This window comes from Rhinatrema bivittatum, chromosome 1, assembly GCF_901001135.1.
Source record: "Rhinatrema bivittatum chromosome 1, aRhiBiv1.1, whole genome shotgun sequence".
NCBI lineage: Eukaryota > Metazoa > Chordata > Amphibia > Gymnophiona > Rhinatrematidae > Rhinatrema > Rhinatrema bivittatum.
In genome coordinates, this window is record NC_042615.1 from 579,757,128 (window position 1) to 579,783,295 (window position 26,168).

At 47.5% G+C, this 26,168-nt stretch overlaps 1 protein-coding gene across 2 annotated transcripts in view; it reads right to left on the reverse strand.

Annotated features, from left to right (window-relative positions):
* The window catches only part of LOC115100041 (hippocampus abundant transcript-like protein 1), a 166,986-nt gene that overhangs the window by 65,834 nt on the left and 74,984 nt on the right, over positions 1–26,168 (reverse strand). For both annotated transcript variants that reach the window (XM_029618204.1, XM_029618213.1), the window contains exons 6-7: positions 23,048–23,266; positions 8,915–9,028 (exon numbers count right to left, since the gene is read on the reverse strand). In XM_029618204.1, coding sequence (XP_029474064.1) covers positions 8,915–9,028; positions 23,048–23,266 — 333 coding nt within the window. The remainder of the gene's footprint in view (positions 1–8,914; positions 9,029–23,047; positions 23,267–26,168) is intronic.

Genomic DNA, 26,168 nt, shown 5'->3' on the forward strand with positions numbered 1-26,168 from the left:
CTCTGTCCTGTTGTAGCTTCACGAGAGTTTTGGCTATGAGTGGAATTGGAGGATACGCATATAGAACATCTGTGTTCCAGGGGCTCGCAAAGGCGTCTCTGGGGAATGCTTGTCAACGGCCATGGAGGGAGCAGAACCTTTCCACTTTGTGGTTCCGTTTGGACGCAAAGAGATCTATGGTTGGGCGACCCCAGCGTTGAAAGATTTTGCTCGCTACACGTGGATCCAGAGACCATTCGTGGGGTTGGAAATGTTGACTGAGATTGTCCGCTAGGACATTCTGTATGCCTGCCAGATAAGTTGCTCGGAGATGCATGGAGTGCTCTAGAGCCCAAGCCCAAATCTGCACTGCTTCCTGGCAGAGCAGATAAGAGCCTGTGCCTCCCTGTTTGTTTATGTACCACATTGCTACTGTGTTGTCGGTCTGTATCAGGACAGTCTTGTTTGAGAGGCAGTCTTTGAAGGCATAAAGGGCATATTGCATCGCTCGAAGTTCTAAGAAGTTTATTTGACGCTTCATTTCGAGGGTAGTCCACATCCCTTGTGTTTGAAGGTTGTTGACGTGAGCTCCCCATCCCAAGTTGGAGGCATCTGTGGTCAAGATGACTTGCGGAGTTGACTGTTGGAATGGGAGACCAGCTTTCAAGGCTGTTTGATTTGTCCACCAGTGGAGCGATAGGCGTAATTGGTGGGTGATTTGAACTATGCACGACAATGGTTGGAAAGCTTGTAGCCATTGAGATTGCAAAGTCCATTGAGTTCTTCTCATGGCTAACTTCGCCATAGGGGTAACATGTACTGTCGAGGCCATGTGTTCTAGTAGCACTAGAAGTTGGACAGATGCGAACTGGTATTGGGTTATAGAGTTTGCCAAACATGCTAGATTGTTGGCACGGTCATTTGGAAGAAAAGCTTTCGCCACTGTGGTGTTGAGGTCTGCTCCGATGAATGTGAGGAGTTGAGAAGGCTTGATGTGGGATTTTTGATAGTTGATGAGAAATCCCAGGGAGTGTGATAGTATTATTGTGCTTTTTAAGGCAGACAGAGCTCCCTGCCTGGATGGACTTCTGATTAGCCAATCATCTAGGTATGGAAAAACATGAATGCTATTTTTTCTTAGATGTGCAGCAACCACTGCTAGACATTTTGTGAATACTCGAGGAGCAGAGGCTAGTCCGAATGGTAGGACTCGATACTGGTAATGATTTCTTCCCACGACGAATCGTAGATACTTGCAATGTTGTGAGGAAATTGGTATGTGTGCATAAGCGGCTTGAAGATCTAGAGAACAGAGCCAATCTCCCCGTTGAAGCAATGGAAGGATGGTTCCCAGAGATACCATCTGAAATTTGTCTTTTTGAAGAAATTTGTTGAGATTGTGGAGGTCTAAGATAGGGCGAAGGCCGCCTGTTTTCTTTGGAATTAGGAAATAGCGGGAATAGAACCCTTTTCTTTGTTGAGACCGTGGAACTGATTCGATAGCCCTGGCAGTCAGCAAAGTAGAGCGTTCTACTTGGAGTTGAGGTGTGATGACCATGCTTGTCCAAAGTGGAATGGGTGGAGAATGCGGGGGTATTGTTTTGAACTTTAAATGGTATCCCTGATTTAGTATGGCTAACACCCACTGGTCCTTTGTGATAAGACTCCACTGGTGTTTGAAATGGAGTCTACCTTCTACTGTTAAGTGGGGCATAGGGTTGATGGAAAGGCTTCTGTTCTCTTGATTGACTTCAAAAACCCACTGCTGGACCAGTTTGTGGTGGTGGTTGGTTTTTTTTGCTGTTTTGGTTGGTGTGCACGTCCCCTTTGTGGTGGACGGTATGAACGCGCTGAAGAAGCAGGTGGATAGTATCTTCTAGGCCTATAGAAGGGTTTCTTGGTTTCCCTTTTATTTGATTTTCTTATTGAGGATGGCTGATCCGATGGTAGTCTGGAGAGTTGGCAGAGTGTCTCGTGGTGATCTTTCAACTGAGAGACGGTAGCCCTAATGTTTTCTCCAAAGAGATTCTCTCCAGTACAAGGGAGATCTGCCAGTCTCTCTTGGACTTCTTGTCTGAGGTCCGAGGCCTTAAGCCAAGCCCACCTCCTTGCATTAATTCCCGATGCTGATAGGCGGGCAGATGTTTCAAAAGAGTCATAAGCTGCCCGTACCTCGTGTTTGCTAGATTCAAGCCCCTTTGCAATTAGTGTATTTAGAGCCAGTTGTTGTTGCTGAGGGAGATCGGCAATACCTTGAACTTGCTTCCACAAGTTTCTTTGGTACTGTGTCATATAAAGCTGGTACGCCAGAATACGAGATACCAGCATGGACCCCTGAAAAACCTCTCTCCCTAAGGTATCTAAGAAATTCTGTTCTTTTCCTGGTGGGGTAGAAGAGTGTGGCTTCTGTTTCCTGACTTTTTTTCTGAGCTGATTCGACGACCACAGAATGATGGGGCAATTGGGGCTTTTGGAAACCTGGGTTATGTTGCACCAGGTATGTGGCATCTGTTTTTCTATTTACAGCTTGTACCAAGCAAGGATGCTCCCACAATCTATGCTGGAGTTCCAATAGGACTTCGTGGATTGGTATTGCCATTACCTCCTTTGGTGCATCAACGAATTGAAGGACTTCTAGAGCCTTGTGTCCTCAGTCAGTAATTCAAAAGGAATTGTGTCCGCCATTTCCTTAATGAAGTTTGTGAATGACAAGTCTTCAGGAGGGGACCTCTTCCTCTCTTCTGGTGGAGAAGCCTCAGTATACTTCCAAGGAGTATACTGAGGATGGTAAGGTGATTCAGGATCATCTGGTTGTTGTTGTAGATGTTTTGTTTTAGAAGCAGATTTTGATGGAATCTGCTTTGGCAGTATAGGAGATAATGAAGGCATCGATGGGGAATCGATGGGTCTCGATGGCATCAATGGGAACCGATGCCGGGTATCACCCAATGGGCCGGGACGCATTGGCATTGAGGGAATCTTTACCTGCATCGATGGTCTTGCCGATATTAGATGATTATGAAGGCCCGATGGCCCCGGGATGGAATCCAAGTCCCTGTCATCATCCTCTGATGAACCCGGAATCAGAATGGAAGGAATCACCAGTGGATGTGTAGACATGGATGGAGTCGATGGTTGCACCGGAGGTGCCGGTGTCTGTGGAGGAAATATACCAATCAAGGCGTCGATTTTGTTCAGCAAAGGCTGAAAAAAACGACGGATCCGATATCTGAGTCTGTGTCGGTACCGATGGTGGTATGGAAGGAGGCTGAAATTTTCGAAAAGCCTAGACGATGGCCTGCTGGACCATGGAAATCACCTCTTCCCTGGACACTGAGACTGGGTCCACTGTCACTGGAGAAGGTAAGACTGGCGCTACTGGCACTTCCATGACTGAGCATGGTGGCACATTCTCTAACACTGATCCCGGTAGAGCGCGCCTTGGTTCCTCGGGTACGGAAGGGCGTGTTGGTTCCAGTACCTGGACTCGCTTGGGCATCAGCTCGATGTCCTTCAATGCCGATGGCTGTGCCATTCCATCCGATGGATCAGTGGAACAGTGTCGATGGCATCTTTTTTCTCGATGTTCCTTGGATGCAGAGGAAGACGCTGTGGAGGACACCAGTCCTCTTTTCTCCTCGATGTTTTGCAACCAAGGGAGATATTCTTGGAGACTATGTAGACTATGATAATGAGGTGATTTTCTTAAATATCTCCTCCATCTTGTCCAATCGGGCATGCCTGCTCTTTGGTGTCATCTGGAAACAAGTTGAACAAGCCTGGACATCGTGGCCTGATCCCAGGCACAAAACAAACATTGTGTGGGTCGGTAATAGACATTGTAACCGCACTATCTGGACAATTTTCTAATCCGGAGGCCATGTTAGAAAGTTAGGCCAAGTGATGGTTGATGACCAGCGGATACCATTAGTGAGGGTGACCGGAATCAACCGAAAATGACTCAAAAAAATGTACCCACCAATACTAAGTCGAAGGGAGATCCGATGACAATTTTTTGTGACTGAAAATATTTTCTTTCCCCTGAGGAAAAAGTGAGGGAAAATTCCCAGAGCTCCTAATATGCTCTGCTTACAGCAAGGTGGAAAAAAAAGAGACTAAGGGAGACCCCTGTGGCTGAGAATATCATGGCATGCTGGGCATGCTCAGTAGGCTCAGTGTGCCAGCCAAAGGTTTCTAGAAACTTTTGACAGAAGTTTTCCATATCAGGGCTCCATCTGATGAGGTCACCCATATGTGAGGACTATCATCCTGCTTATCCTGGTATAATCTGGGTAACTGGTGGGAGTGTAGGCAATTAAACTAAGGGGGTTTGGAGGACCTAGCTCTTAACAGGGTGAACTGGTGGATGAACTGGCAAGACTGGTAATGGCATGGGCATTTACCCCTTTAAAAATGTCGACTTATGCAGTAGAAGTGGGATTTAAGTACCTTTTTAAAATTGGTGCATATGTGCATGCAAGTTTTTTAAAAAAACGGTCATGTCCCTGGGTATTTGCCGGCACACATGTGCTAATATTACTGTAAGTTTCATCTGAGGGTAAAGCGGGTAAAGCGATTTATTCAAGGAGTAGAACTGGTTTCCCTAGTTCGTAGCCTGCTGCTCTAACCACTAGGCTACTCCCAAATGTATGTTACAAGTAAAGTTGTTCTTTTCTCAACAAGCATGGATATGTCACTCAGACCCCAATCAACATGGGTTCCTCTGGATAGTACCGAGTCATACATAGCTATATTTTGTCATTTGGTTTTGTTTGATTTAGATCATATTAAATAATAAATATCTAAGATGATTTATAATTTACCCAGGGAGCAGTGGTGATCGTGCATAAGACTTACTATACATTTGAAATCAAATGTCAATTGTCCCGGGTGCAATATTATATGAGTCTTTCATCCAACCCCACTCAAATTATTGATGAAGAAAGTGATGTCTATAGTTAACAGCAGAGAAAGCAGAGTTGCTTACCTGTAACAGATATTCTCCTAGGACAACATGATGTTAGTCCTCACATGGGGTGACATCAGATGGAGTCCGGCATGGAACTTTGATATCCAAAATTCTAGAACTTTCCAACATGCCCTTCTGAGCATGTGCAGCTGTAGTCATCATCCTGCCATCTAGGCAGTACCTTAGTCCATGAAATAGCTAATACATGGAGAAACCAACTCCCAGGAGAGGCAGGGTTTTGTGAGGACTAACATCCTGCTGTACTAGGAGAACATTGTTACAGGTAAGCAACTCTGTTTTCTCCTAGGAAAAGCAGGATGGTAGTCCTCACACATGGGTGAATCCCTTGCTAAAGGCTGCCCGAGCAGGACAAAGCAGAAAACCACGCAGTGTAGAAAGCACTACCTCTCTCTCTTTTGTCCGTGAGGCAGCTGACCCACCTGGGGTAAGAAGAGTTTGTTTCTACAAAGAAAAACAATAGAAAAGACTGAGACACCAAACCTCCTGCACAGCAGGGGTGCGCCTAAGGCAGAGGAGTGATGTGAGTGCAAGCAGAAGCAAACTCTGCATCACAGAAAACAGTACAAGCAGGGTTCTTGATAACTAAACCCTGACAACAGTAGGTCTAGAATCTCCTGGATACAGGAAGAACCCAGAGGTGTAGACAACGGAAAGACTTTCAGAAGAAGACTATAGTTTCCATCGGTGCTAAAAGACAACCAAAAACACACTGAGGCCCGAGAGCCCCCAGAGGGAAACTGTGGTCCACGGACATCCGAAGGACCGAATGCCTCTGCAGAAGGGTGCCCAAGTTTGGCTGGTAAGCATAATGGGCAAAAGAAACTCAAGCAATACAGTGAATCACAGAATGGCCTGCGACAGAAACTACGTGCTGAAGCAGCAGACCTAGCTGACCCCGCAGAACAGTGTTTCAGGGGATGAAGGGCAATCTCTGAAACAGAGCTGTAGCCCACAAACTCCCAAGCAGGGAGATGAGATAGGCCTGAAGCTCACCCAAAAGCACCTGTCAAGAACAGTTTAATTTATCCTGGCACAGGATAGCACAGAGGATCAGGAAGATCTAGAGAAATGAGAAAAGTTAAAGGCAGTATTGGTCAGAGCATGGCGAAAATATATGGAAAAATGTAGTGTATCCTGCCCTGCAGGTATACAGAAGATATACCATGAGTGACTTAGCTTGTCCTCCCTTCCCCCCGACAATCCAACTGGAAGTTGGAAGGACCGAAGAACACAAGGAAACAGATCAGCGGGCAGCCTGGGCAAGCACAAGTTGCCAGGATGTCTATGAACCCCAAGCGAATAACTCACTGCCGAATCCTGCAGGGAGTTACCCACCAAGACAGAACCCTCAGCCTGCTTGGAGAAGCAGAAAGAGTGAATGCCCTAGAGGAGAAATCCTGAAACTGCACTAGGAGATGGAAAGCTGGGGAGTCGCATGCGCAAACCCCAGAAGAACAGGGTTTCATTACCGGGCCGGAAACCTGAAGGGCACCAGGCAGGCCCAGGATGAACTCGGAACAGACTGCCAAGAACTCGGCTGAAGTACACTACCCAGCACTCAGTGCATATACTCCCCCCCCTCCCCCCCCCAGGAAGCTTGTAGTCCACCAATGGACAATCGTTATATGACCCAGGACTCCCCTGTCCACAGACAGGGTGATTCTGAAAAAGGGGAAGAATAGCTCGCATGCAAGAGCAGCACCTCTGTTGTGGGGTCACTAGGCCCCCCAACTCTCTCGGCCATGGACATAGTGAAAGGGTGAAAGGCATGCTCACCCCATTTGATGAACTAGAACTCACCTCACAGAGGAGGGTCCCGCAGGCAAGAATGTCTGGCAATACTGGTCCCTAAGAAAAGATGCCCACAGAGGCCAGCAGTTATCAAAGTGACTCCTGAACAGGTGAGACTCTGAAGGGTCACTGGGGAGCAACACTGGATGGGTTCCCTCATGAATAGACCTGCTTGGTCTTACAGCAACCAAGGGAGAGCACTACCATGCGAGAAACCAAGAGCAAACGCCAGCCAGAGCAAAGCCATCCCTTCTCCAGGAACAGAGGAACGAGGGACACCCCTGAAAGGATCCAGAGGGGAACTCATAATAGTTGCCCTGGAACTCAGTCAAATCTCCCATTCCAGAAGGGAGAAGGAAGCAATGGAATTGGGGCACTCCCAATTCCGAAAGACCTTTCAACTCCCCAAAGGAGAGTTGAGGCACAATCACTGATTGTTGAGGTGCTGAAGCGACCAACCCCCGCCACAAATATTGTAAACCATTATGATGGTTATATCCAAATATATAAAATATATATAAAAGCCTATTAAATAAATAAATAAATAGATCATAATCCATGGAGGAGCCTCAGCAAAAACAGTCCAACGACCGCCGCTGCCAACTCCCACCCTGGCCTCCAAGGAAACTTACAGATTCAAGAATCAAGGCCCCGGTTCAGAGAAAACCTTGCCAGGGATGAAGCCTCAGGGGCTTCCCCACAAAACAGGAGAGGTCAAAAGGCACATTCCTCTGCTGAGGGAGGAGAGGACTCCCGAACCACTCACCCGATGTCTACTCTCCTCAGGTTCCGACCAGGAACACAGTCCTAAGTCAGTCCTGTGGCTGTGCCCAGAGACAAACACACACACACAGATGCACAGACGGCAGAAAGCAACCAGAGAAATAAGCCCTCTTCTGTAAAAGCATATTGAGAGGTACTCATGCAGTGGTATCCCATCTTATGGATGGCGTCACACCTATGGTACCATGTGCTGTGCCTGTGGGCAGAATCCCTTGCCACAGCGAGCACAGAGCACCACATGCCAGAGCCAATGGCTATACACTGCCCCGTGACAAAGCACATACTGTGTGATGCCTACCACACCAGTGCTCCTCAGCACTGTGTGGTGCAGAACAGACGAGGAGGGACCATGTCGGGACGATGGCAGAACCTTGGTATGGCCGAGGACTGCACAGACAGGGAGAATGCCTTCTGCCATTGCCCGAGGCACTTGGAGTAGATGCCTAGCCTTTCCCGACCACGCATGTTGCGCACCCATGTCACAGCAACTCCAGTGGAGTGAACAGTGTGACGATAGTGTCCCCAGAATCAGTGGTGCTCTGGGTAAGGCATGGTAGAGGGTGGCGGTCTATGGCATCACTCCCTCCAGTACCTGATAACGCTGTGAGATCCAGATCCTCAAACTGTGTCGGGAACGGCTCACTTTCTATTCCCCCAGGGAACGACAGCAGCAAAGTCCTTAGTGACCGAAGGTGCCCATGGGGTTCTGCATTTGAAATGACATTTGAAATGACAGATACCAGCGTGTCCGTGAAGCATTAGGCCAGCGCACCCAGGATACTGTATAGCGCTCTATACAGTAAAATGGGTTGCGCGGGCCTAACGCTTCACGGACGCTTCTTAGACGCAGCTTGCATTTGCAAGCTATTTACATACAGGATTGAGCGGTAGGTGAGCTGCACCGTGCGTGCGGCAACCGCGGGTGCGCCGGGCACTAACGCAGCTCTTCCTACCGCTCCTTACTGTATCGGCCTGTTAATTGTGGGGACATCAAGGAGATTTCTATTCATTGAGCGAAGATGCCTACCAGGTTGACAAATGCAGAGACTAAAACATAACCAGAAAACAATAAGACCATATGATTAGATTAGAGGACATTTATGTGATTCTTTTTATCTGCACAATGATTTGTCGACCTGTTATGATGGTCTATCAACAAAATTTTTAATATCAAGTCAATCAGGTTAATATATCAAACCTGGTTACCAAATGGCCTGATTTTTTTTTATCTAAGGAATATTGCTGCTCTCCTCCCACTTTCAGAAAGTTATGAAATGTATATACAACTCAATTTACAAGCCATACCTTAACTGAACAGGAAGGACATCTGTGAGTTTCTTAAAGTACAGATTTTATTATTCAGCAACTCACCTGTCTCAAATACAGAAAAAAACTAGAATACTGGCCAGCTTCAGGCAGGTAGGAGAGAAACACCGTGATACAAATCAGCAGGACTGTAGAATCTTTCCCAACCTTTTTCAAAGACTACAACAGGGAACAAAGGAGAAAAACACTAGTCAATATGTACCACATCAATAACCTGTCCACCACAATAAAGTATACTATAAATTGTACGATATATAGAACAAATGTCTGGAAATTTAAGCTCCTTAAAATAGAAAAAGAAGTTTGCAGATTTAAGACTGTTTACAAACTAGCTATTCCACAAACCAGCTTTTGTTCAATCAGTTCAGCTATTGAAACATGCAGTCAAACAAATTACAAGTGTGTGTGTGTGGGGGGGGAGATATAAAATGTGATTAATGAAAAAAGTATACTGGTAATTCACTGCATTGTGTAAGTAATGGATTCTAATTTCAGTATTATGATGCAATCTGAGCACAGAATGCACTAGAGATTGCATCTCATACCAAGAATTGATAATCACTTCTTACATTTAAATTTTTGTTTCTAAAACTATTAGAGATGCAATGCAGTTACAGTTTTTCAAAGTCTTAGAGAAAACCAATTAACCAAAAAGAATTTAAGGTCATATAAAGAAAGAAATACAACTCTTGACAGTGACCTTAATATGAAATAGTGACTGCATTACAAGTGATTTGCCAAATACAGTCTATGGCTACTACCAAAATAATTATCCTTCTGAACCCTTAAAAACAATAGGGTATTTCCATTATTGAATGGTCGTCACTTTGGGTCTAATATGGCAAATAAGGGACCCACTTTAATGTGAAAAGGCTCCCATATCCTGGAAACACCTGATAAAAATGTCCAGTTTGAAAGCTAATTCTTTCCATTGTACAGATTTGTCAAAGCAAGGGCAGCCACTCAAAGAGAAAGCAAAAGTTGCTTACTTGTAATAAGGATTCTCTGTTGACAGAGCAATATCAGCTACACTAGTGGGTGATGCCCTATAATGGTACTGACACAGAATAAATTCTCTCATAGCTCAGAAAAACAAAATCTTTCTGAGCATATGTAGAACTACCTGCACTGCTGTCACCATGCTAGCTACCTCAGTCATTTAACAAATTAAGCTTCAACTTAAAAGGAGAGGAAGGTGGGATTGTGGGGCTGATTTGCTCTGCTGTCCATGGAGAACCCCGTTAAAGCTAAGAAACTTCATTTTCTCTTGACCAAGCAGGAACAAAAAGCCACACAAATGGGGAATCCCATGCTGAGGGTTGCATAGAATGATCTCATTATAGTTTGTAGTTATGCAATCCATACACGAGGATGGAGGGACATTGAAGTTGTACTGAAAAAAAATGTTTTGTGGTACTGCTTGGCCCAATTTACTGTCATTTTTAGAATCTTGATCTAAACAGTAATGCTTTGTGAAAGTATGTAAGGAATACCAAGTGACAAGTTTGCAAACCTCTTAAAGGAAAGCATGATGTAAATGAGCTACAGTAGTTGCACCTGGGTCTTATCTGATGTGCTTTAAACTTCTGCAAGGTTTGAATTCTTGCTTTAGAGAAGCAAAAAGTAATGCAATGCGAAAACCAGCATTTCTGTTTGTTACTGTCTGGCCTTGTCCGTTTGCATCATAAAAGATAAAATTATTGTCTATATTCTCTATGTTCTATCCAAATAAAATAATATTGTAAAAGTAAATTTCCAAGTCATAATTTTCATTTCAGACTCCAAAGGTTCAAATGGAAATTTCATTACTTAAGAAAGCATTCATTTAGAAGGTGCTTCAAGTGATATAGTCCTTTAATAAACTTTGACATTATGAGATGTTGCGATACAGAGCTACCTTTCAATTAATGATGGTAAGCTGTTATTGCAGTCAGATGAACTAAGTGAATATAACTTTAGACCAGAATTGGAAAAAGGGAGGTAGTATTGAAGCAAAACTGACCTAAGGCATGTGAAAAAAATCTTTAACAGAAGAACATCAGCAGGAAAATTTTTTCCATTTGAAATTATAACAACTTCTGATGGTGGATCTTCTGGCTATTATAGTGCCCTGCTTAACCTTCTTTGAAAATGGAATGGACATTACTAATTTGCTTTCAATATCCATGCTGTGAATGTGACAGATTGACGACTGAGATTAAATTGAGAGCCTTCAAAATGAGTTAGGAGATATGGAATTGTTGGAAGATGGATGGGTGAAGTCACCACCAATCTCTGAAGGCATGGAAACCAAAATTGCAATGACCAAAAAAGGGACTACAGAAATCATCCTTCCAAAATTTAAGATGTGTCTTTGAAATGAGTGGAACTGGAAAAAACACACAATGGCCTTGTTCCACTGTACTGAGAACGCGACCAATGTTATAGCATCCTATGCTGGTCTCTTGGAACACCACAGAGGAAGTTTGTAGCTCCATGGAAACGCAAAGATCTACAAAAGTTGTCTCCCCCAAAACTAAAAGAGGTACTCTGCCAGATCTGGATATCATGGTCTCCTGGGTCAATCTGGTGCCACCAGAAGCCCCATCCCCCTGCGATTCTCGATCCTCCGAACCACTCTGCCCAACATGGGCCATGGGGGAAAAGCACACAGCAGCTTGTCCTCCAGCCACTTCTGCACGAGAGCATCGATACCCAATGACTTTGGATCTCTCCTGCAACTGAAGAATCAAGGAACCTTCACATTGCTAGAAGTTGCCAGCAGGTCCAGGAACGGAAGGCCCCAGCAAACCACTATTAGCTGAAACTCCTTGTTTTACAATTCCCATTCTTCTGGATCCAGACTCTGTCTGCTGTGAAAGTATGCTCTTACATTGGGGCGGATTTTAAGAGCCCTGCTCGCCTAAATCCAGGCGGATTTAGGCGAGCAGGGCCCTGCACGCCGGTGCGCCTATTTTACATAGGCCTACCGGCGCGCGCAGAGCCCCGGGACTCGCGTAAGTCCCGGGGTTTTCTGAGGGGGGCGTGTCGGGGGCGGGCCCGGTCGGTGCGGTGTTTTGGGGCGGGCCCGGGGGCGTGGTTACGGTCCGGGGCGGTCCAGGGGCGTGGCCGCGCCCTCCATACCCGCCCCCAGGTCGTGTCCCGGCACGCAAGCGGCCCGCTGGCGCGCGGGGATTTACGTCTCCCTTCGGGAGGCGTAAATCCCTCGACAAAGGTAAGGGGGGGGGGCAAAATAAAGTTCCCTCCGAGGCTGCTCCGATTTCGGAGCGGCCTCGGAGGGAACGGGGGTAGGCTGCGTGGCTCGACGCGCGCCGGCTATACGGAATCGATAGCCTTGCGCGTGCCGATCCAGGATTTGCGTGGCTACGCGCGTATCTACTAAAATCCCGCGTACTTTTGCTTGCGCCTGATGCGCCAGCAAAAGTACGCCAATTCGCGCGGTTTGAAAATCTACCCCATTGTCTTTTCCTGCAACATACAAGGCTGAGATCTCCCGAAGATGCACTTCTGCCCATTCCATAAGTTGATCTATTTCCTGTGATACTTGCTGGCTTTTGGTTCCTCCCTGCTGACTGAGGAAAACCGCTACTGTTGCATTGTTCGACATTATCTGGACTGCTCGACCCTGCAATCTGTCGCGGAGCTGCAAGCATGCCAACCTGACCGCACAGGCTTCCAGCTCCTGACATTGACTTCCCCAACCCTAGAGGCTCGCATCTTGTCAAGAGTACTAGCCAGTCTGGTGATCGTAGGAAAACCCCCTTTCTCAGATGATCCGCTTTTAACCACTACTGTAGTTGAGAGACCTCCATTGATAGGTGAAGCTGAATAGAATAGTCTTGAGACTGTGGGCTCCAACGAGACAGCAGAGAGCGTTGAAGCGGATGCATATGCATCCTCACAAATGGCACCACCTCCAGGGTTGCTGCCATCAATCTGAGCACCTGAAGATAGGACCACACTGTTGGGCATATCGTGTTAGACAATAGTCAAACCTACGCCATCAGCTTCTGGATTCGGCCCTCTAGCAGAAACACTCTCTACTGTTTCATGTCGAACTGAACACCAAGATACTCTAGCGAATGTGATGGTTGAAGAATGCTCTTGGCCAACCTGGCTCCTGCAACAAGGAGATCACCTTGCACAAGACCCAGAGGCCTAATTCCAGACTCTTGTCTCAATCAGCCAGTTGTCCAAGTATGGGTGTACCAGGATCTTATCTTTTCTCAACTCCGCCACTACCACCACTATAACTTTGGAAAAAGTTCTGGGTACGGTGGCCAAACTAAAAGGTAGCGCTTGAAACTGATAATGTCCCACAAAACTGCAAAACGCAGAAATCACTGATGCTCTAATCAGATGGGAATATGCAGGTACCCCTCAAAGATTCCAAAGACATCAGAAACTCCCCTGACTGCACCACAATTATCACTGAGTGCAAGGTTTCCATGCAAAAACGAGTCACATACAAATGACAGTTAAATCCTTAGAGATACAGGATGGGACGAAAAGAGCCCTCCTTCTTAGGCACCATGAAATAAATGGAATAGCTGCCCATATTTACTTGAGACATGGGCACTGGAACCATAGCCTGCAGGCTGAGGAGTCTTGACAACATAACCTCTACAGCCTGTCTCTTCTGTAGAAAGTTGCAGAGAGACTCCATGAATACGTCCTGAGGAATACTGAGAAACTCCAGTGCACAACCATCCCTTATCACCTTCCAGTACCCACTGGTCTGTCATGATTGACCCACCTCTGGGGGGGGGGGGGGGGGAGGAAAGAGATAAATGACCTTTCTCCATATCCCGGAGAGGGGTTGGCACACTTTCACTGGGAGGCTCAGGGTGCTGATCTACCTGAGCCTGCAATGAAAGGACTGAGATCTATCCAAAGGTCGAGTCCTCTGTAAAGTCACTCCTCTGTAGGGTCGAAAATGTCAGAACCCTCTATACCAGTGGTCCCCAACCCTGTCCTGAGGCCCACCAGCCAATCGGGTTTTCAGGATATCCACAATGAATATGCATGAGAGAACATTTACATGCACTGCCTCTATAATATGGAAATTTTCTCTCATGCATATTCATTGTGAATATCCTGAAAACCTAACTGGTTGGTGGGCCCCAGGACAGGGTTGGGGACCACTGCTCTATACAACCTCTTGTGCTGAAGGATCGTGACACCCGTTTCTTATCCTCTGGTAAATGAGAAGCTGGGGACTTACCCCACTTATTGGCCATTTTCTCCAGCTCACTCCCAAATAAGAGCAAACCTTTAAAAGGCAACTTCATAAGATTAGACTTCGAGGTTGTATCGGCTGACCAGTGTCTCAGACATAGCTGATGCCTAGCTGCTATTACCAAAGCCACCCCTCTGGCCGAAGTATGGACCAAAACGCAGCCCGCATCTGCCAAAAAGGTGGCTGCTAGTTCCATCACTGCCCTGAAATTCACACCTGATTCATCGACCTCCTGAGAGAGCGGTAAACAAGAGCAAGTCACCAGGGAACAACAGGAAGCTATTTGCAAATTCATTGCCATTGCTTCAAAGGCCTGCTTAAGGATAGTCTCAATTCTCCTATCCTTTGCACAGATGCTCAGACCTGTCTGTCTGATGTTATTCAAGGCAGACGTTGCGCTTTTCACCATATCATCAAGGGTGGCACTCAAGCAGGCAGCTCTGAGCATCGGCAGGCTGGAAAAAAAGGCACTGATGGCTAGATTTGGCTTGCGGGCTGTAGTTTGCACATCTCTGCTCTAAATCTACTTCTCACTACAATACAGGATCTGGTGTGAGTTAACGTTGATGTGGCCACTTGGTAATAGTGATTAGCAAATAATCAGATTTAACAATCACTGAATGAAGGAATAATAAGGAAAACTTCTGTGGTAGCATTTAATTTCAAACAAGAAGACTATGAGAACATTAGGAAATTAGAAAAAAACTAAAAGTAGTAGTTACAAAAGTTAAGTTTGCATGAGGTGAGGATTATGTTTAAAAACATCTTGAAAGCCCAGATAGGATGTATTCCATGCATTATAAAACGTAGGGAGACAAACAAGCAACTGCCAGCATAAAAGACTAATAAGGCAAAAAGGATATCCTTCAAAAACTGGAAGGTGGGGAGGGGGCAAGATAGCCATGAGTCAGTAGATGTTGTCCAACAGTGATCTTTTCCTCAGTTTCTACGTTCTGTTTGCTATAGAGAAAGGGGAAATCAGGGTTTTTTCCCCACCAAACCCTCCTTATTACCCGGCCAGCAGACGATTGCTCCATTTGCATCGCCTTTGAATCCTGGATTTCTTGGAGGCGAGATCCCTGTTGATGCATTCGGCAAAGGAGCATCAATGCAGCTTGAGGAGGAGGTTTCCCCTCATACCCCAAGAAACTTCCCGCCGACAGAGAGACGTGTTTCCTCCTGCGATGTGGCAGAGATGCTAGCAGGAAAATTGGCGCCGGCATCTATGTATGTAGGGACTGAGGAAGATACAGCATCTCTCCAGTCATCTGTGATGGTCTCAGACATGTCGGCTACAATTGGAGCTGCACCGGCTCTTGAATGACCGGGGCGTTTCTCTTCAGTGGGTGCGGTGCACATCCAGATGAGCAGAGGAGTTGTAGACTGCGCGCCCCACCCGGGACAAGCAATGTGGGAAACGATGTGGGTTGCGGCCTTTGGGCTGTCGTTTTGTGGACATTGGGCAATGAGGAGAGGGAACGTGCGGCCTTTTCATGGGAGCAGCAGCTTTCCTCTGGTGGCACTTGGCCCTGGGGAGCTGGGGCTTGGCTGACGGCTCCAGCTGAAATGTGCATGTTGTTGGGCCTTTGGGGTGCTGCAACTATATCTGGTGGCCTGGGAGCGTGCATGCCCACCCCCGGCAATTACTGCTGGCGCTGCTACCTTTCTACGCTTGGGCCCACCTCTCTTCCCTCCACTCCCGAACGGTAGGGAAGCCTCGGGTCATCTTGTGGGGTATGCTCCAGGAGTGCCAAGAGCATCGGCGGTGTTAGTTGAGGGCAGGAGCTGCCCGCTTTTTTCATGCCGGGGCTGTTGCTTTTCCATGCCCCCCTTCCCCCCAATTGGCTGCCAAGCTCAGGGACTGCTTCACGCTCCTGCCCTTCCATGGCGTCACCTGTGGTACATATCTAATACATGATAATTAACTAGGGCTAGATAGAGAAGGGGAGAGAGGGGAGGCCCTGGAGGCTCGCAAGTGGAGCCATACAGCTCCCCCTTCCTTTCATCCCCATCATGCTTGGTGCAGACTGTGTAGGGCCGCATTGTTTTAGTTTTATTTGCAGAGGATGTGAAGATTGGGCTCACAGCCTGTGGGCTGCTATGTCACTTGCATTATTATTTGGGCTCTGGGTGCTGCGGCCAAGCTTGTGGTTACATCGTAACAATGGCAGACAAAGAACATATGGCTCATGCGGTGTGTTCATCACACTGCTAATGATGGCATCACCCTACCCATGCACGTTACTCCCGTGTTTAGATTGAAAGAGGTGAGGGATGTTCTATGCAGTTTGCCCCCATGCCTTTTGCTAGGGTGGCGGCTGCTGCTCTGGGCGGTTTTCCTGTTGGGCGTGGTGGTTGAGGCTCCGTGCAGGGCATCTCCATGCCTTTTTGGTGCTGATGGCAGCAGCTATGTGCGGGTTACCTCCATGCATTCTGCTAAGTGTGGCGGTGGCCGCTCCATGCAGATTGCCCTCATGTCTTCTGCTGGGGTAGTGGCTGCTGCTCCTTGCAGATTACCTCGTGTGCCCCTTTTCTGACACCAAATGGTTTACTACTACAGCCTCTTTGCCAGTGCTTGGGCTTTAACATGCATGTGATGGACTATAGCTCCGGTGCAGACTGAAATGGTAGTGTGCTTTGTGACAGCGCAGACCATGGCGTCCAACTTGGGAAACGCCAGGAGTTCTTTGGCTGAGGGATCCAGTGGGTATAGGGCTTCTAGGGCCCATCCCCCTTTGAAACTGGTTGCCGGAGCATTCCATTCCAGGTTGATCAGTTGTTGTATGGCTTGGAGCAACGGGAAATGGCATGAGGCCTGGCGGAGCCCGACCAGAAGAGGGTTCGTCTTTGGTTCCTCTGTGGCGCTTGTGATTGGGATGGCCAGTTCCTTCAGGCTCAGAGACAAGAGATCTGGTAACTCGTCTCTGGAGAAGAAACGCATCATGGTGCGGTACGGTTCTGTTCCTAGAGGGATTTCTCCTTCCTCCAGGGAGTCCGGTTCTTCCTCCAAGGTGTCCATGTCCCCTAAGAGGAGGCTGTTGTCCAGAGGGGGCACGTCTCGGGGAGGCAGAGAGGGGCCTGGAAAGTTTTGGCCTTCTGGTGGAGGCTGTGGCTGTGTCACCGGTGGCACCGATTGTGCCTGGACAAATGTTTGTAGACCTTTGAAGAATTCTACCTAGGAAAAGGTTCCTGGGTCCATATTGAAGCCAGCGGCATTCCCCGAGGGGCCCAACTGAGAAGGGGCCGAGCTGGGGATAGAGAGGTCCGGGGTACTCTCGCTGGTGGAGTCGGATTCCTCTACTGATGGGGGGGGGGCCTTGTCCTAGTTCCCCCAGGGCCGCCTCGCACTGTAGGCACAGGGCAGAGTCCTCCTCGGGTTGCGCGGCTCTTTAGGTGGCAGGCTGGGCAGAGAACTTGTCTTGGCTTTCTTGGCCGGTGATGCCATGGTTTGGACGCGTAGGGTCGTTCAAGACTGGTCTATGCGTTTATATGCGCGCACCGGACAGCTTAGATATGCACGCCGACTGCGAAGATATGCATGCAGGCCGCTATGTGCGCTTATGGAGATGCGCATGCCGCTGTGCGCACAGGCTTAACTTGTGCACCCGGCGCCATTGAGCATGCCCGCTATGCGCCCGGCACCCTAATGCGCGTCATCATGCGCCCGGCACAGATGCGCGCGCTGCTATGCGCACAAGTAGGTTATGCACAGCTCAGTTAAGCGGACAGTATGGCGATCGAGGGGGGAAATGGCGCCGATGACCATGTGGACAAGATGGCAACCCCCCCGGAGGGTCGCCACATGGGAGGACCCTCGTACCAGATTGGGATCTAGCCCGTACAGAGCTGATCAACCCGAGAGGACAGACGCCAGCTGCGAATCTGTGCAGCTATCTAAGCCTTGGAGACTTTAAGAAAGTTTTCTACCTTACCTTGTGTCTAGGCGTTTCCCAGTCTCGGGCTGGGCAGTCTCCGTCTGCGGAGGGAGAGGGAAAAGTTCCTTCACTGCCGCGCTCGGTATTGGACCTGCTGCCTCTCAGCCACTCCCGTTCCTGGGGCTAAGTCCACGCCGGGAACCGGCTACCGGACCGAGGCTTACCTCTGAGGGATCTCGGAAATCACCTCAGGAATTCTCGTCTGGGGGAGGGACCCTTAGGTATCACCGTAGGAGAGCGGGGCTTGTCTGTAGAGGTAAGATTTCTTCTTGTTTTGGAATTTTCTTCTTTGTTTTGGATTTTCTAATGCTGTGCAAGCGTGTGTATAGTCCCAAACTGCTAAGGAGACTGAGGAATACTGAAGAGCAGAGCTTCCTGCACGGGTAATGTAGTGCTGACGCCAGATTGAAATCTGACTCTGTCTCCAACTGCTATCAGGAGCACACTATACCCATTGGTCCTGAGTCCATCTGCTACACGCTAGGAAATGGTGTTTTTTTTCCCTTGATCACTGTACTGCCTCCCCTGCTGTCCCAGTGGAGGAATTTTGGTGGTATAAGTGGTAATATAAGTGGGGTTACACTGGTGGTGCAAGTAGTGAGAGACCAGTGTCGCAATGGTAAGATCTACTGCCTCAAGGATAACTTTCAGGCAAAGGAATATAAGAGGGAATTGCTATTAGATGCTGGGGACTGTGGTCACCAAGCCAGCTGATGCTAGTCAGTTAACTGGACTTAAAAGGCCATGGGACGTCAGCTACTGAAACAGTTACCTGCACCAATAAGATAACACTCTTATTATCTGACCACCAACTATTATATAAACAATATCAATGGTTCAGTAGCAGTACTGTGCACTGCCATGCAAGAGACTTGGGTTTGATTACAGGTCTGGCCTTCTGCTCCCCACAGCAACTCAAAGGAAAGAGTACTAGTTAGTATACAATGACATCTAATGACCAGATTTAGACCTCTTGATTGCAAAACTCCAAAAAAGTGTTACGACCATGGCTGCTATGCAGCTGCCTCACCACCAGAGGTTCCCCACGAGCATGCTCTTCTGGCTGGCCCACTCCTTCCTTCCTGTCTACTCTATATCCCAGACTCCCCTTTATAACCCTGTCTAGTAGTTCCATCGGTGCTTCGGCATCAAGCTCGCCTGGGCTCCCTGCTCTAGCCTCTTTCGCCTTCTGTCTGTGGCCTACGGGCCTCTGCCTGTTGTCTGTGGCCTACGGGCTTCCGCCTACTGTGTGTGTGTGTGTGTGTGTGGCCTACGGGCTTCCGCCTACTGTGTGTGTGTGTGGCCTACGGGCTTCTGCCTCCTGTACGCTGTGTGTGGCCTACGGGCCTTCTGTCCGCTGTGTGTGGCCTACGGGCCTTCTGTCCGCTGTGTGTGGCCTACGGGTCTTCTGTCCGCTGTGTGTGGCCTACGGGCCTCTGCCTGCTATCGGTAACCCACGAGCTTTCTGCCTACTGTGTGTGTGTGGCCTACGGGCCCTCTGTCTGCTGTCTGTAGCCTTCGGGTCTTGTGCCTCGCTCTGCTGCCTTCAGGGCTTGTGTGTTTCATGTTCAATGTTAGTGCTGTCCTGGTTTGTCTGTCCAGTTCTCTGTCAGTCTGGTTTCCTCAATTCAGTCACTTATACCTCCAGTCATTATCACTCATTCCGGCACGCTTCCTGAGTTCATCCTTACCAGCACCCAGTTCCAGTTTCCTGTACACCTTTACCTACATTCACGTTCACACATACTTCCATGCTGTTCCAGTCTTCAAGTTCACTCTTACCTTCATGCATCTGGTATCAGGTATCTCCAGCCAGTATTAGACTCAGTCTGCCTATTCCACCTTCCCATTTGCCCATAGGGTTCACTCATTCCTGCCTGCACCAGCCAGCATCTAGACTCTTCTGCAGTCCTGCCTTTCTCCTCCCTGAGACACCCTCGGTAGTGGTGTTCACCACTCCTGGCCTGAGCCCATTCGTAACAGTATGCCGAAGCCATTCACATTGAGAGAGACAGAAAGGACTCAGTATTCAGACGGTGAGTCTCCACGGTTTATTATCTGTACCATTTGTCAAACTCTGAATTATCCTACTTACCTGAACTGTTTAGCTTGCCAGCTCTCGGACCAAGAGCACTGGATATGCAGCAATTGTCACAAAAGAAATGTGTCTGTATACCAAGAATGTCTAAATTGTGAATTTCCCAGACCAGGTTGGTGGAAGTGTTCCTGTCTTCCTATTCTCTTACCTCCAGGCAAACCTTGCCCTCGTTGTACTGCCATTGACCCAGCTGCTTCACCACAAATATCAGTCAAGTCAATTAGTCAGTGTGCTGTTTCTGGCTCAGCCAAGAAGGGTTTTCAGAAAAGAGCATATCATCTCCCAGAAAACCCAAGATTTCAACTGGGCAAGAATGCTCCTGTGGCTGCTACTCTAGGATCTAAAAAACAAGATCATCTGAAACAGAGAGAGGTAATTAACCCTAGCAGGGTTCTGCTTTCCACAGCTGCTGAACAGCCTGTTATGAGCACCTTCCCGAGACGGCCCAAACCTGCCTGTGTTTTCACAAAGCTGCAAGTTTCCGTTGCAGATTCTAGGAACCATGGTTTGGGGTTTGGATTTACCTTTGTGTCTCAGAAGAGGCTTAAGCCGGCTCTGCTGCCCCCGGAGGGGCTGGAACCTGTTCTACCACCCCAGGAAAGGTTTGGACTCACTGTACCCCAGGAGGGGTTTGGACTCATCACTGTACCCCAGGAGAGGCTTGAGCCTGCCGTGCCACCCCCGGAGGGGCCGGAACCGGTCCAGCTGCTGCCGCCCCCGGAGGGGTTTGGATTTACCACTGTGCCCCTGGAGGGGCTTAAGTTTGCCGTGTCTCCCCTGGAGGGGTTTGGACTTACCACTGTGCCCCAGGTGGGGCTCGAGACTGTTTCTCTACCTCAGGAGAGGTTTGACCCTGCCCTCCCGCCCCAAGAGAGGTTTGTACCTGCCATGCTGCCTCGGGAGGGGTTTGAGCCTGCACAACTGCCACAGGAAGGGCCTGGACTGGTTGCACCATCTCAGGTGGGGCCTGTGCCTGCCGCCCTGCTGCCATCCCTGGAGGGGCCTGTGCCTGCCGCCCTACTGTCGTCCCTGGGGGGGACCTGTGCCTGCCGCCGTCCCTGGAGGGGTCTATGCCTGCCGCTTTGTCGCTGTTCCTGGAGGGGCCTGTGCCTGCCGCCTTGCTGCCTCGGCAGGGGTTATGGACTATCTTGTTACCCCTGGAGGGGTGTGAGAAATTTTTGCGGTCCCAGGAGGGGTTTGGGACTACCCTGTCATCCCAGAAGGAGTTTGGGGTTACCGCCTTGCCTCAGGAGGACTTTGGATCTGCCATCACGCGGTGTTCCCTGCAAGGTTGGGATCCCGGAGGAGGAGGAGGTCTTGAAGAGGGGGTACTGTTACGACCATGGCTGCTATGCAGCCGCCTCACGACCAGAGGTCCCCCACGAGCATGCTCTTCTGGCTGGCCCACTCCTTCCTTCCTGTCTACTCTATATCCCAGACTCTCCTTTATAACCCTGTCTAGTAGTTCCATCGGTGCTTCGGCATCGAGCTCGCCTGGGCTCCCTGCTCTAGCCTCTTTCGCCTTCTGTCTGTGGCCTACGGGCCTCCGCCTGCTGTCTGTGTGTGTGGCCTACGGGCTTCCGCCTACTCTGTTTGTGTGTGTGTGTGTGGCCTACGGGCTTCCGCCTACTCTGTTTGTGTGGGTGTGTGTGGCCTACGGGCTTCCGCCTACTCTGTGTGTGTGTGTGTGTGTGGCCTACGGGCTTCCGCCTACTCTGTTTGTGTGTGTGTGTGTGTGTGGCCTACGGGCTTCCGCCTACTCTGTTTGTGTGTGTGTGTGTGTGTGGCCTACGGGCTTCCGCCTACTCTGTTTGTGTGTGTGTGTGTGGCCTACGGGCTTCCGCCTACTCTGTTTGTGTGTGTGTGTGTGGCCTACGGGCCTTCTGTCCGCTGTGTGTGGCCTACGGGTCTTCGCCTGCTATCTGTAACCCACGAGCTTTCTGCCTACTGTGTGTGTGTGGCCTACGGGCTCTCTGTCTCCTGTCTGTAGCCTTCGGGTCTTGTGCCTCGCTCTGCTGCCTTCAGGGCTTGTGTGTTTCATGTTCAATGTTAGTGCTGTCCTGGTTTGTCTGTCCAGTTCTCTGTCAGTCTGGTTTCCTCAATTCAGTCACTTATACCTCCAGTCATTATCACTCATACCGGCACGCTTCCTGAGTTCATCCTTACCAGCACCCAGTTCCAGTTTCCTGTACACCTTTACCTACATTCACGTTCACACATACTTCCATGCTGTTCCAGTCTTCAAGTTCACTCTTACCTTCATGCATCTGGTATCAGGTATCTCCAGCCAGTATTAGACTCAGTCTGCCTATTCCACCTTCCCATTTGCCCATAGGGTTCACTCATTCTTGCCTGCACCAGCCAGCATCTAGACTCTTCTGCAGTCCTGCCTTTCTCCTCCCTGAGACACCCTCGGTAGTGGTGTTCACCACTCCTGGCCTGAGCCCATTCGTAACAAAAAGACCTGGTGCACGGACCCTAGCCAAGGACTCTCATTGAAATGACTAAGCTAGGGGAGTTGGGAAGGGATATAAAATATGGAAAAAATACCAGGTAGTTACAAATAAAGAATCATGGTGTTGGATCTCGGGCCAAGTTCTGACTGCACTAGAAGCTCAAAAGGAGCAGAAGGCAATTACTAGTTGCTGTTATCCCCACCCCCCAAAAACCCTATAAACTTTCTAACAAAAATAGCAAAAAAACATGGACATTTAAAGTTAGATACATAACAATATGACTACATAGAAAATGCAGAATTTTAACTAATTTAAAAAAATCAAAATATTTTGCTACTACCACAGTATTACCCAGTGGAGAAAAGGTGCACAGTATGTATACAATAAAAAAATAAATTTGTAGATATGTTCAAATAATGACAGAATAGTAAAACTAAGACGGTATCTTACAGCAAAGGGATCTGCCTGTTCCCATGAGATAGGTGCTCCCCATGAAGGTGGTCTTATTTTCTCTGGTAGAGATTCAGGTACAGCTAGCAAAATGAAGCATATGTCCAAGACAGCAACTACTGTGGCCACAAGTACAACCAAGTTGTCATTATAGGTGGCAGACAAATAAGCTCCAATGGCAGGACTAGTTACCAGACTTGCAGCAAATGTAGCAGATACCTCAAAAGAAAAAAAAATATTTAAAGTTAGTTGAATTAATGAATTTGGACAATTTTAACAATATACATTTTAATAAAAGAATCTTGGTATATTCTTTTCTCGATACATAGCATTTTGCGTGTATGCCATACTTTTTATTACCCTGCCTTCTGCTACAATGAGTTTCCTCCATAACAGGTTAAAAAAAAAAGTCAGCAATACTCAATACTGGCTCCTCTTGCTGAGCTACCACCATGTCTTATGCTTCAACTTAGTACTTCATCACAACTGTAACAGAGCATGCTATTTATGGTAATTTGATCAAGTAATTTAACCTAGTTAAACACAGCAAGTTTGCTTACCATGAACCATGTTCTCCGTAGATAGCAGGAATAAATAGCCATAACACATAGGTGATGACATCCAACAGCGCTAAATGTAATTCTTTTCACTTAGCTCAGAGCCTTTGCATTGTTGAGCATCTAAGTTAAACCATACTGGCATTGCCTCATGGGCCCCTCAGTCAATTTTAGAAGTAAGTTTAGCTAGGTAGTCCACCCTCAAGGGAAGCAGACAGGTATTTAGTATGGCTAATTAATCCTGCTGTCTACAGAGATCATCACTGACAGGTAAACAAACAAACAAAAAAAGTACCTTCTTTGTCAACAAGCAGAGCTGAATTAGTCAAGACACATGGGGGTCTTGGGGGGGGGGGGGGGGGGTCCCAAGCTGAAGATTGCAGTGAAGCACTTACTGAAAAAGCAAATCAGACCCCACTGTGGATAGTAAACTACTAGGCTAATAGCTATGCAAAACTGCTTGACCAAATTTACTGTTACTTCTTGATAGATTGTCCAGACAGTAATAGGACATGAAGATGCGAACGAACGACTTAAGTTGTTGCTTTGCAGATGTCCTTGATAGGCACGGCTCGCAGAAAAGCCACTGATGCAGCCATGGCTCTCACTTGATAAGCCTTAACTGAATCTATAATCTGGAGACCAGAGTGCATAAAAATGTGGCATATAGTATGCTAGCCAATTGGCAACTTATGCCCAGTCGGTTAGGATCGTAAGAAATTAATAGTTGTAAGCTCTGATGATGTGGTTGAGTTTTCTTTTGGTAGTAAGCCAATACTTTCTTATAGAGTAAAGAATGAAGGGCTTTCTCACATTCATGTGCATGTGACCTTGGAAGGAATGTGGGTAACACAATGGTTTGATTTATATGTAAAGCTGACACTTTTGGTAGGAGCTTTGGGTGAGTGCAGAGCACCACTTTATTGTGGAACAATTGATTATAAGAAATATAATAAACCAATGCTCGAAGCTCACATTCTTTTAGCTGATGTGATCACAACAAGAAATAAAAAACATTACCTATGAGAAATGTCAAAGAAGCAGACTACAGTGGCATAAATTGTGGCTTCATAAGCTGTGCGAGAACATTAAGGTTCCATTGAACAGGTGGTTTAGTATACCATAGTTCTTTCATTAAATTCGTTGAGTAGATATTGGTTTACTCTCTTCCTTAACAATGAAGGCCACTATGGTATGGGGATGAACCTTGACAGATGAAGTATTGATCCGTAGATTAATTAAAGTATGTCCCAAAGGTCTAACAACCTGTCGGCTATTGATTGATATAAGGATCATTCATGAGGAAGAAACACCCTGCTGAGATGATGGGCCAACATGTTAGAAATCCCTGGAAGGTAGATCACTTGCTGAACAGCTTGATGGATGCACGCACATTCCCAAATACTGATAGCTTCTTGGCAGATAGTCCGTGACTCTGTGCCTCCCTGCTTGTTGACAAAGCATGGCTACTTGGTTGTTGATTTAAATGAGCATTATCTTTCCCTTGAAGAGAAATGAGAAAGCACTCAAGGAATGTGATTGCTCAAAACTCCAACAGCTTGATTTGAAATTACTATTCCACTGACAAACCAAATTCACTGGATTGAAGGGACCAGTGTGTGCTCTCCGTTCCTTGGTGGATGCATTTGTTCTTCAACTTGACCTGATGGGGGAAGTAGATGGAGGGGGGCTCCCTGATAAAACTTACACATCTAACCACTTGCAGAACTCTCATTCCTTGTGAGACATTCAGCAGAGCTGTTAAGGTTTGAGTTAACCTTTTAGATCCCAACGTTCCACAAGTGGAACATTTTTTTAAATGATTTTAATTACTCCAAACCTAAAGAAAATCAAATTTTCAACCATTTAGCTTGAGAGTATAGAACTTGAACAGTCTAAATCCAAAAATGTGATGTTCCTAGATGAATACTCTTAAAGATATGAATATGCAAAGTAGGTCAAAAACTGAAGTTTTGACATAGTTTGACCTTTTCACCTTTTGGTATGATACTGAGTGTCAATAAAGGACTAGTGTGATATATTCAAGTTCCCAAGGGTTTTCTGATCATGTTGGCATAAATCTTTCTTTTGTAGGTAAGATACAAATTGATCAGCACCAATTTATGTTTGCATGTTCCACATGTGGAACGTTGGGATCTTTGTGGTTCAAAATATACACATTTTTGAAAAATGAATAAAATGCAAAAAACGATTCACAAATATTTTAAAAAATGGTAAATTACATATAATCCCATGCTCTCTCTCATGCATAAACATACACACAGACTTCTCATTCTCATGCTGTCTCTCAAGCACATACACAGGCTTCACTCCCATGCTCTCTCTCTCTCTCAAACATACATACACACAGGCTTATCACTCCCATACACCATATGAGGAATCTTACTGTCTCCTGGGCCTCCATCTCAGGATGCAAGGACTGAGCAAGATCCTCTTCTCGGGCCGCGGGAGACTAGCTCCGCGACAGCGTCTTCTTCTCGGGCCCCGCGAGACTAGCTCCGCACGAGCGAGACTAGCTCCGAGACGCCGTCCTCTTCTCGGGC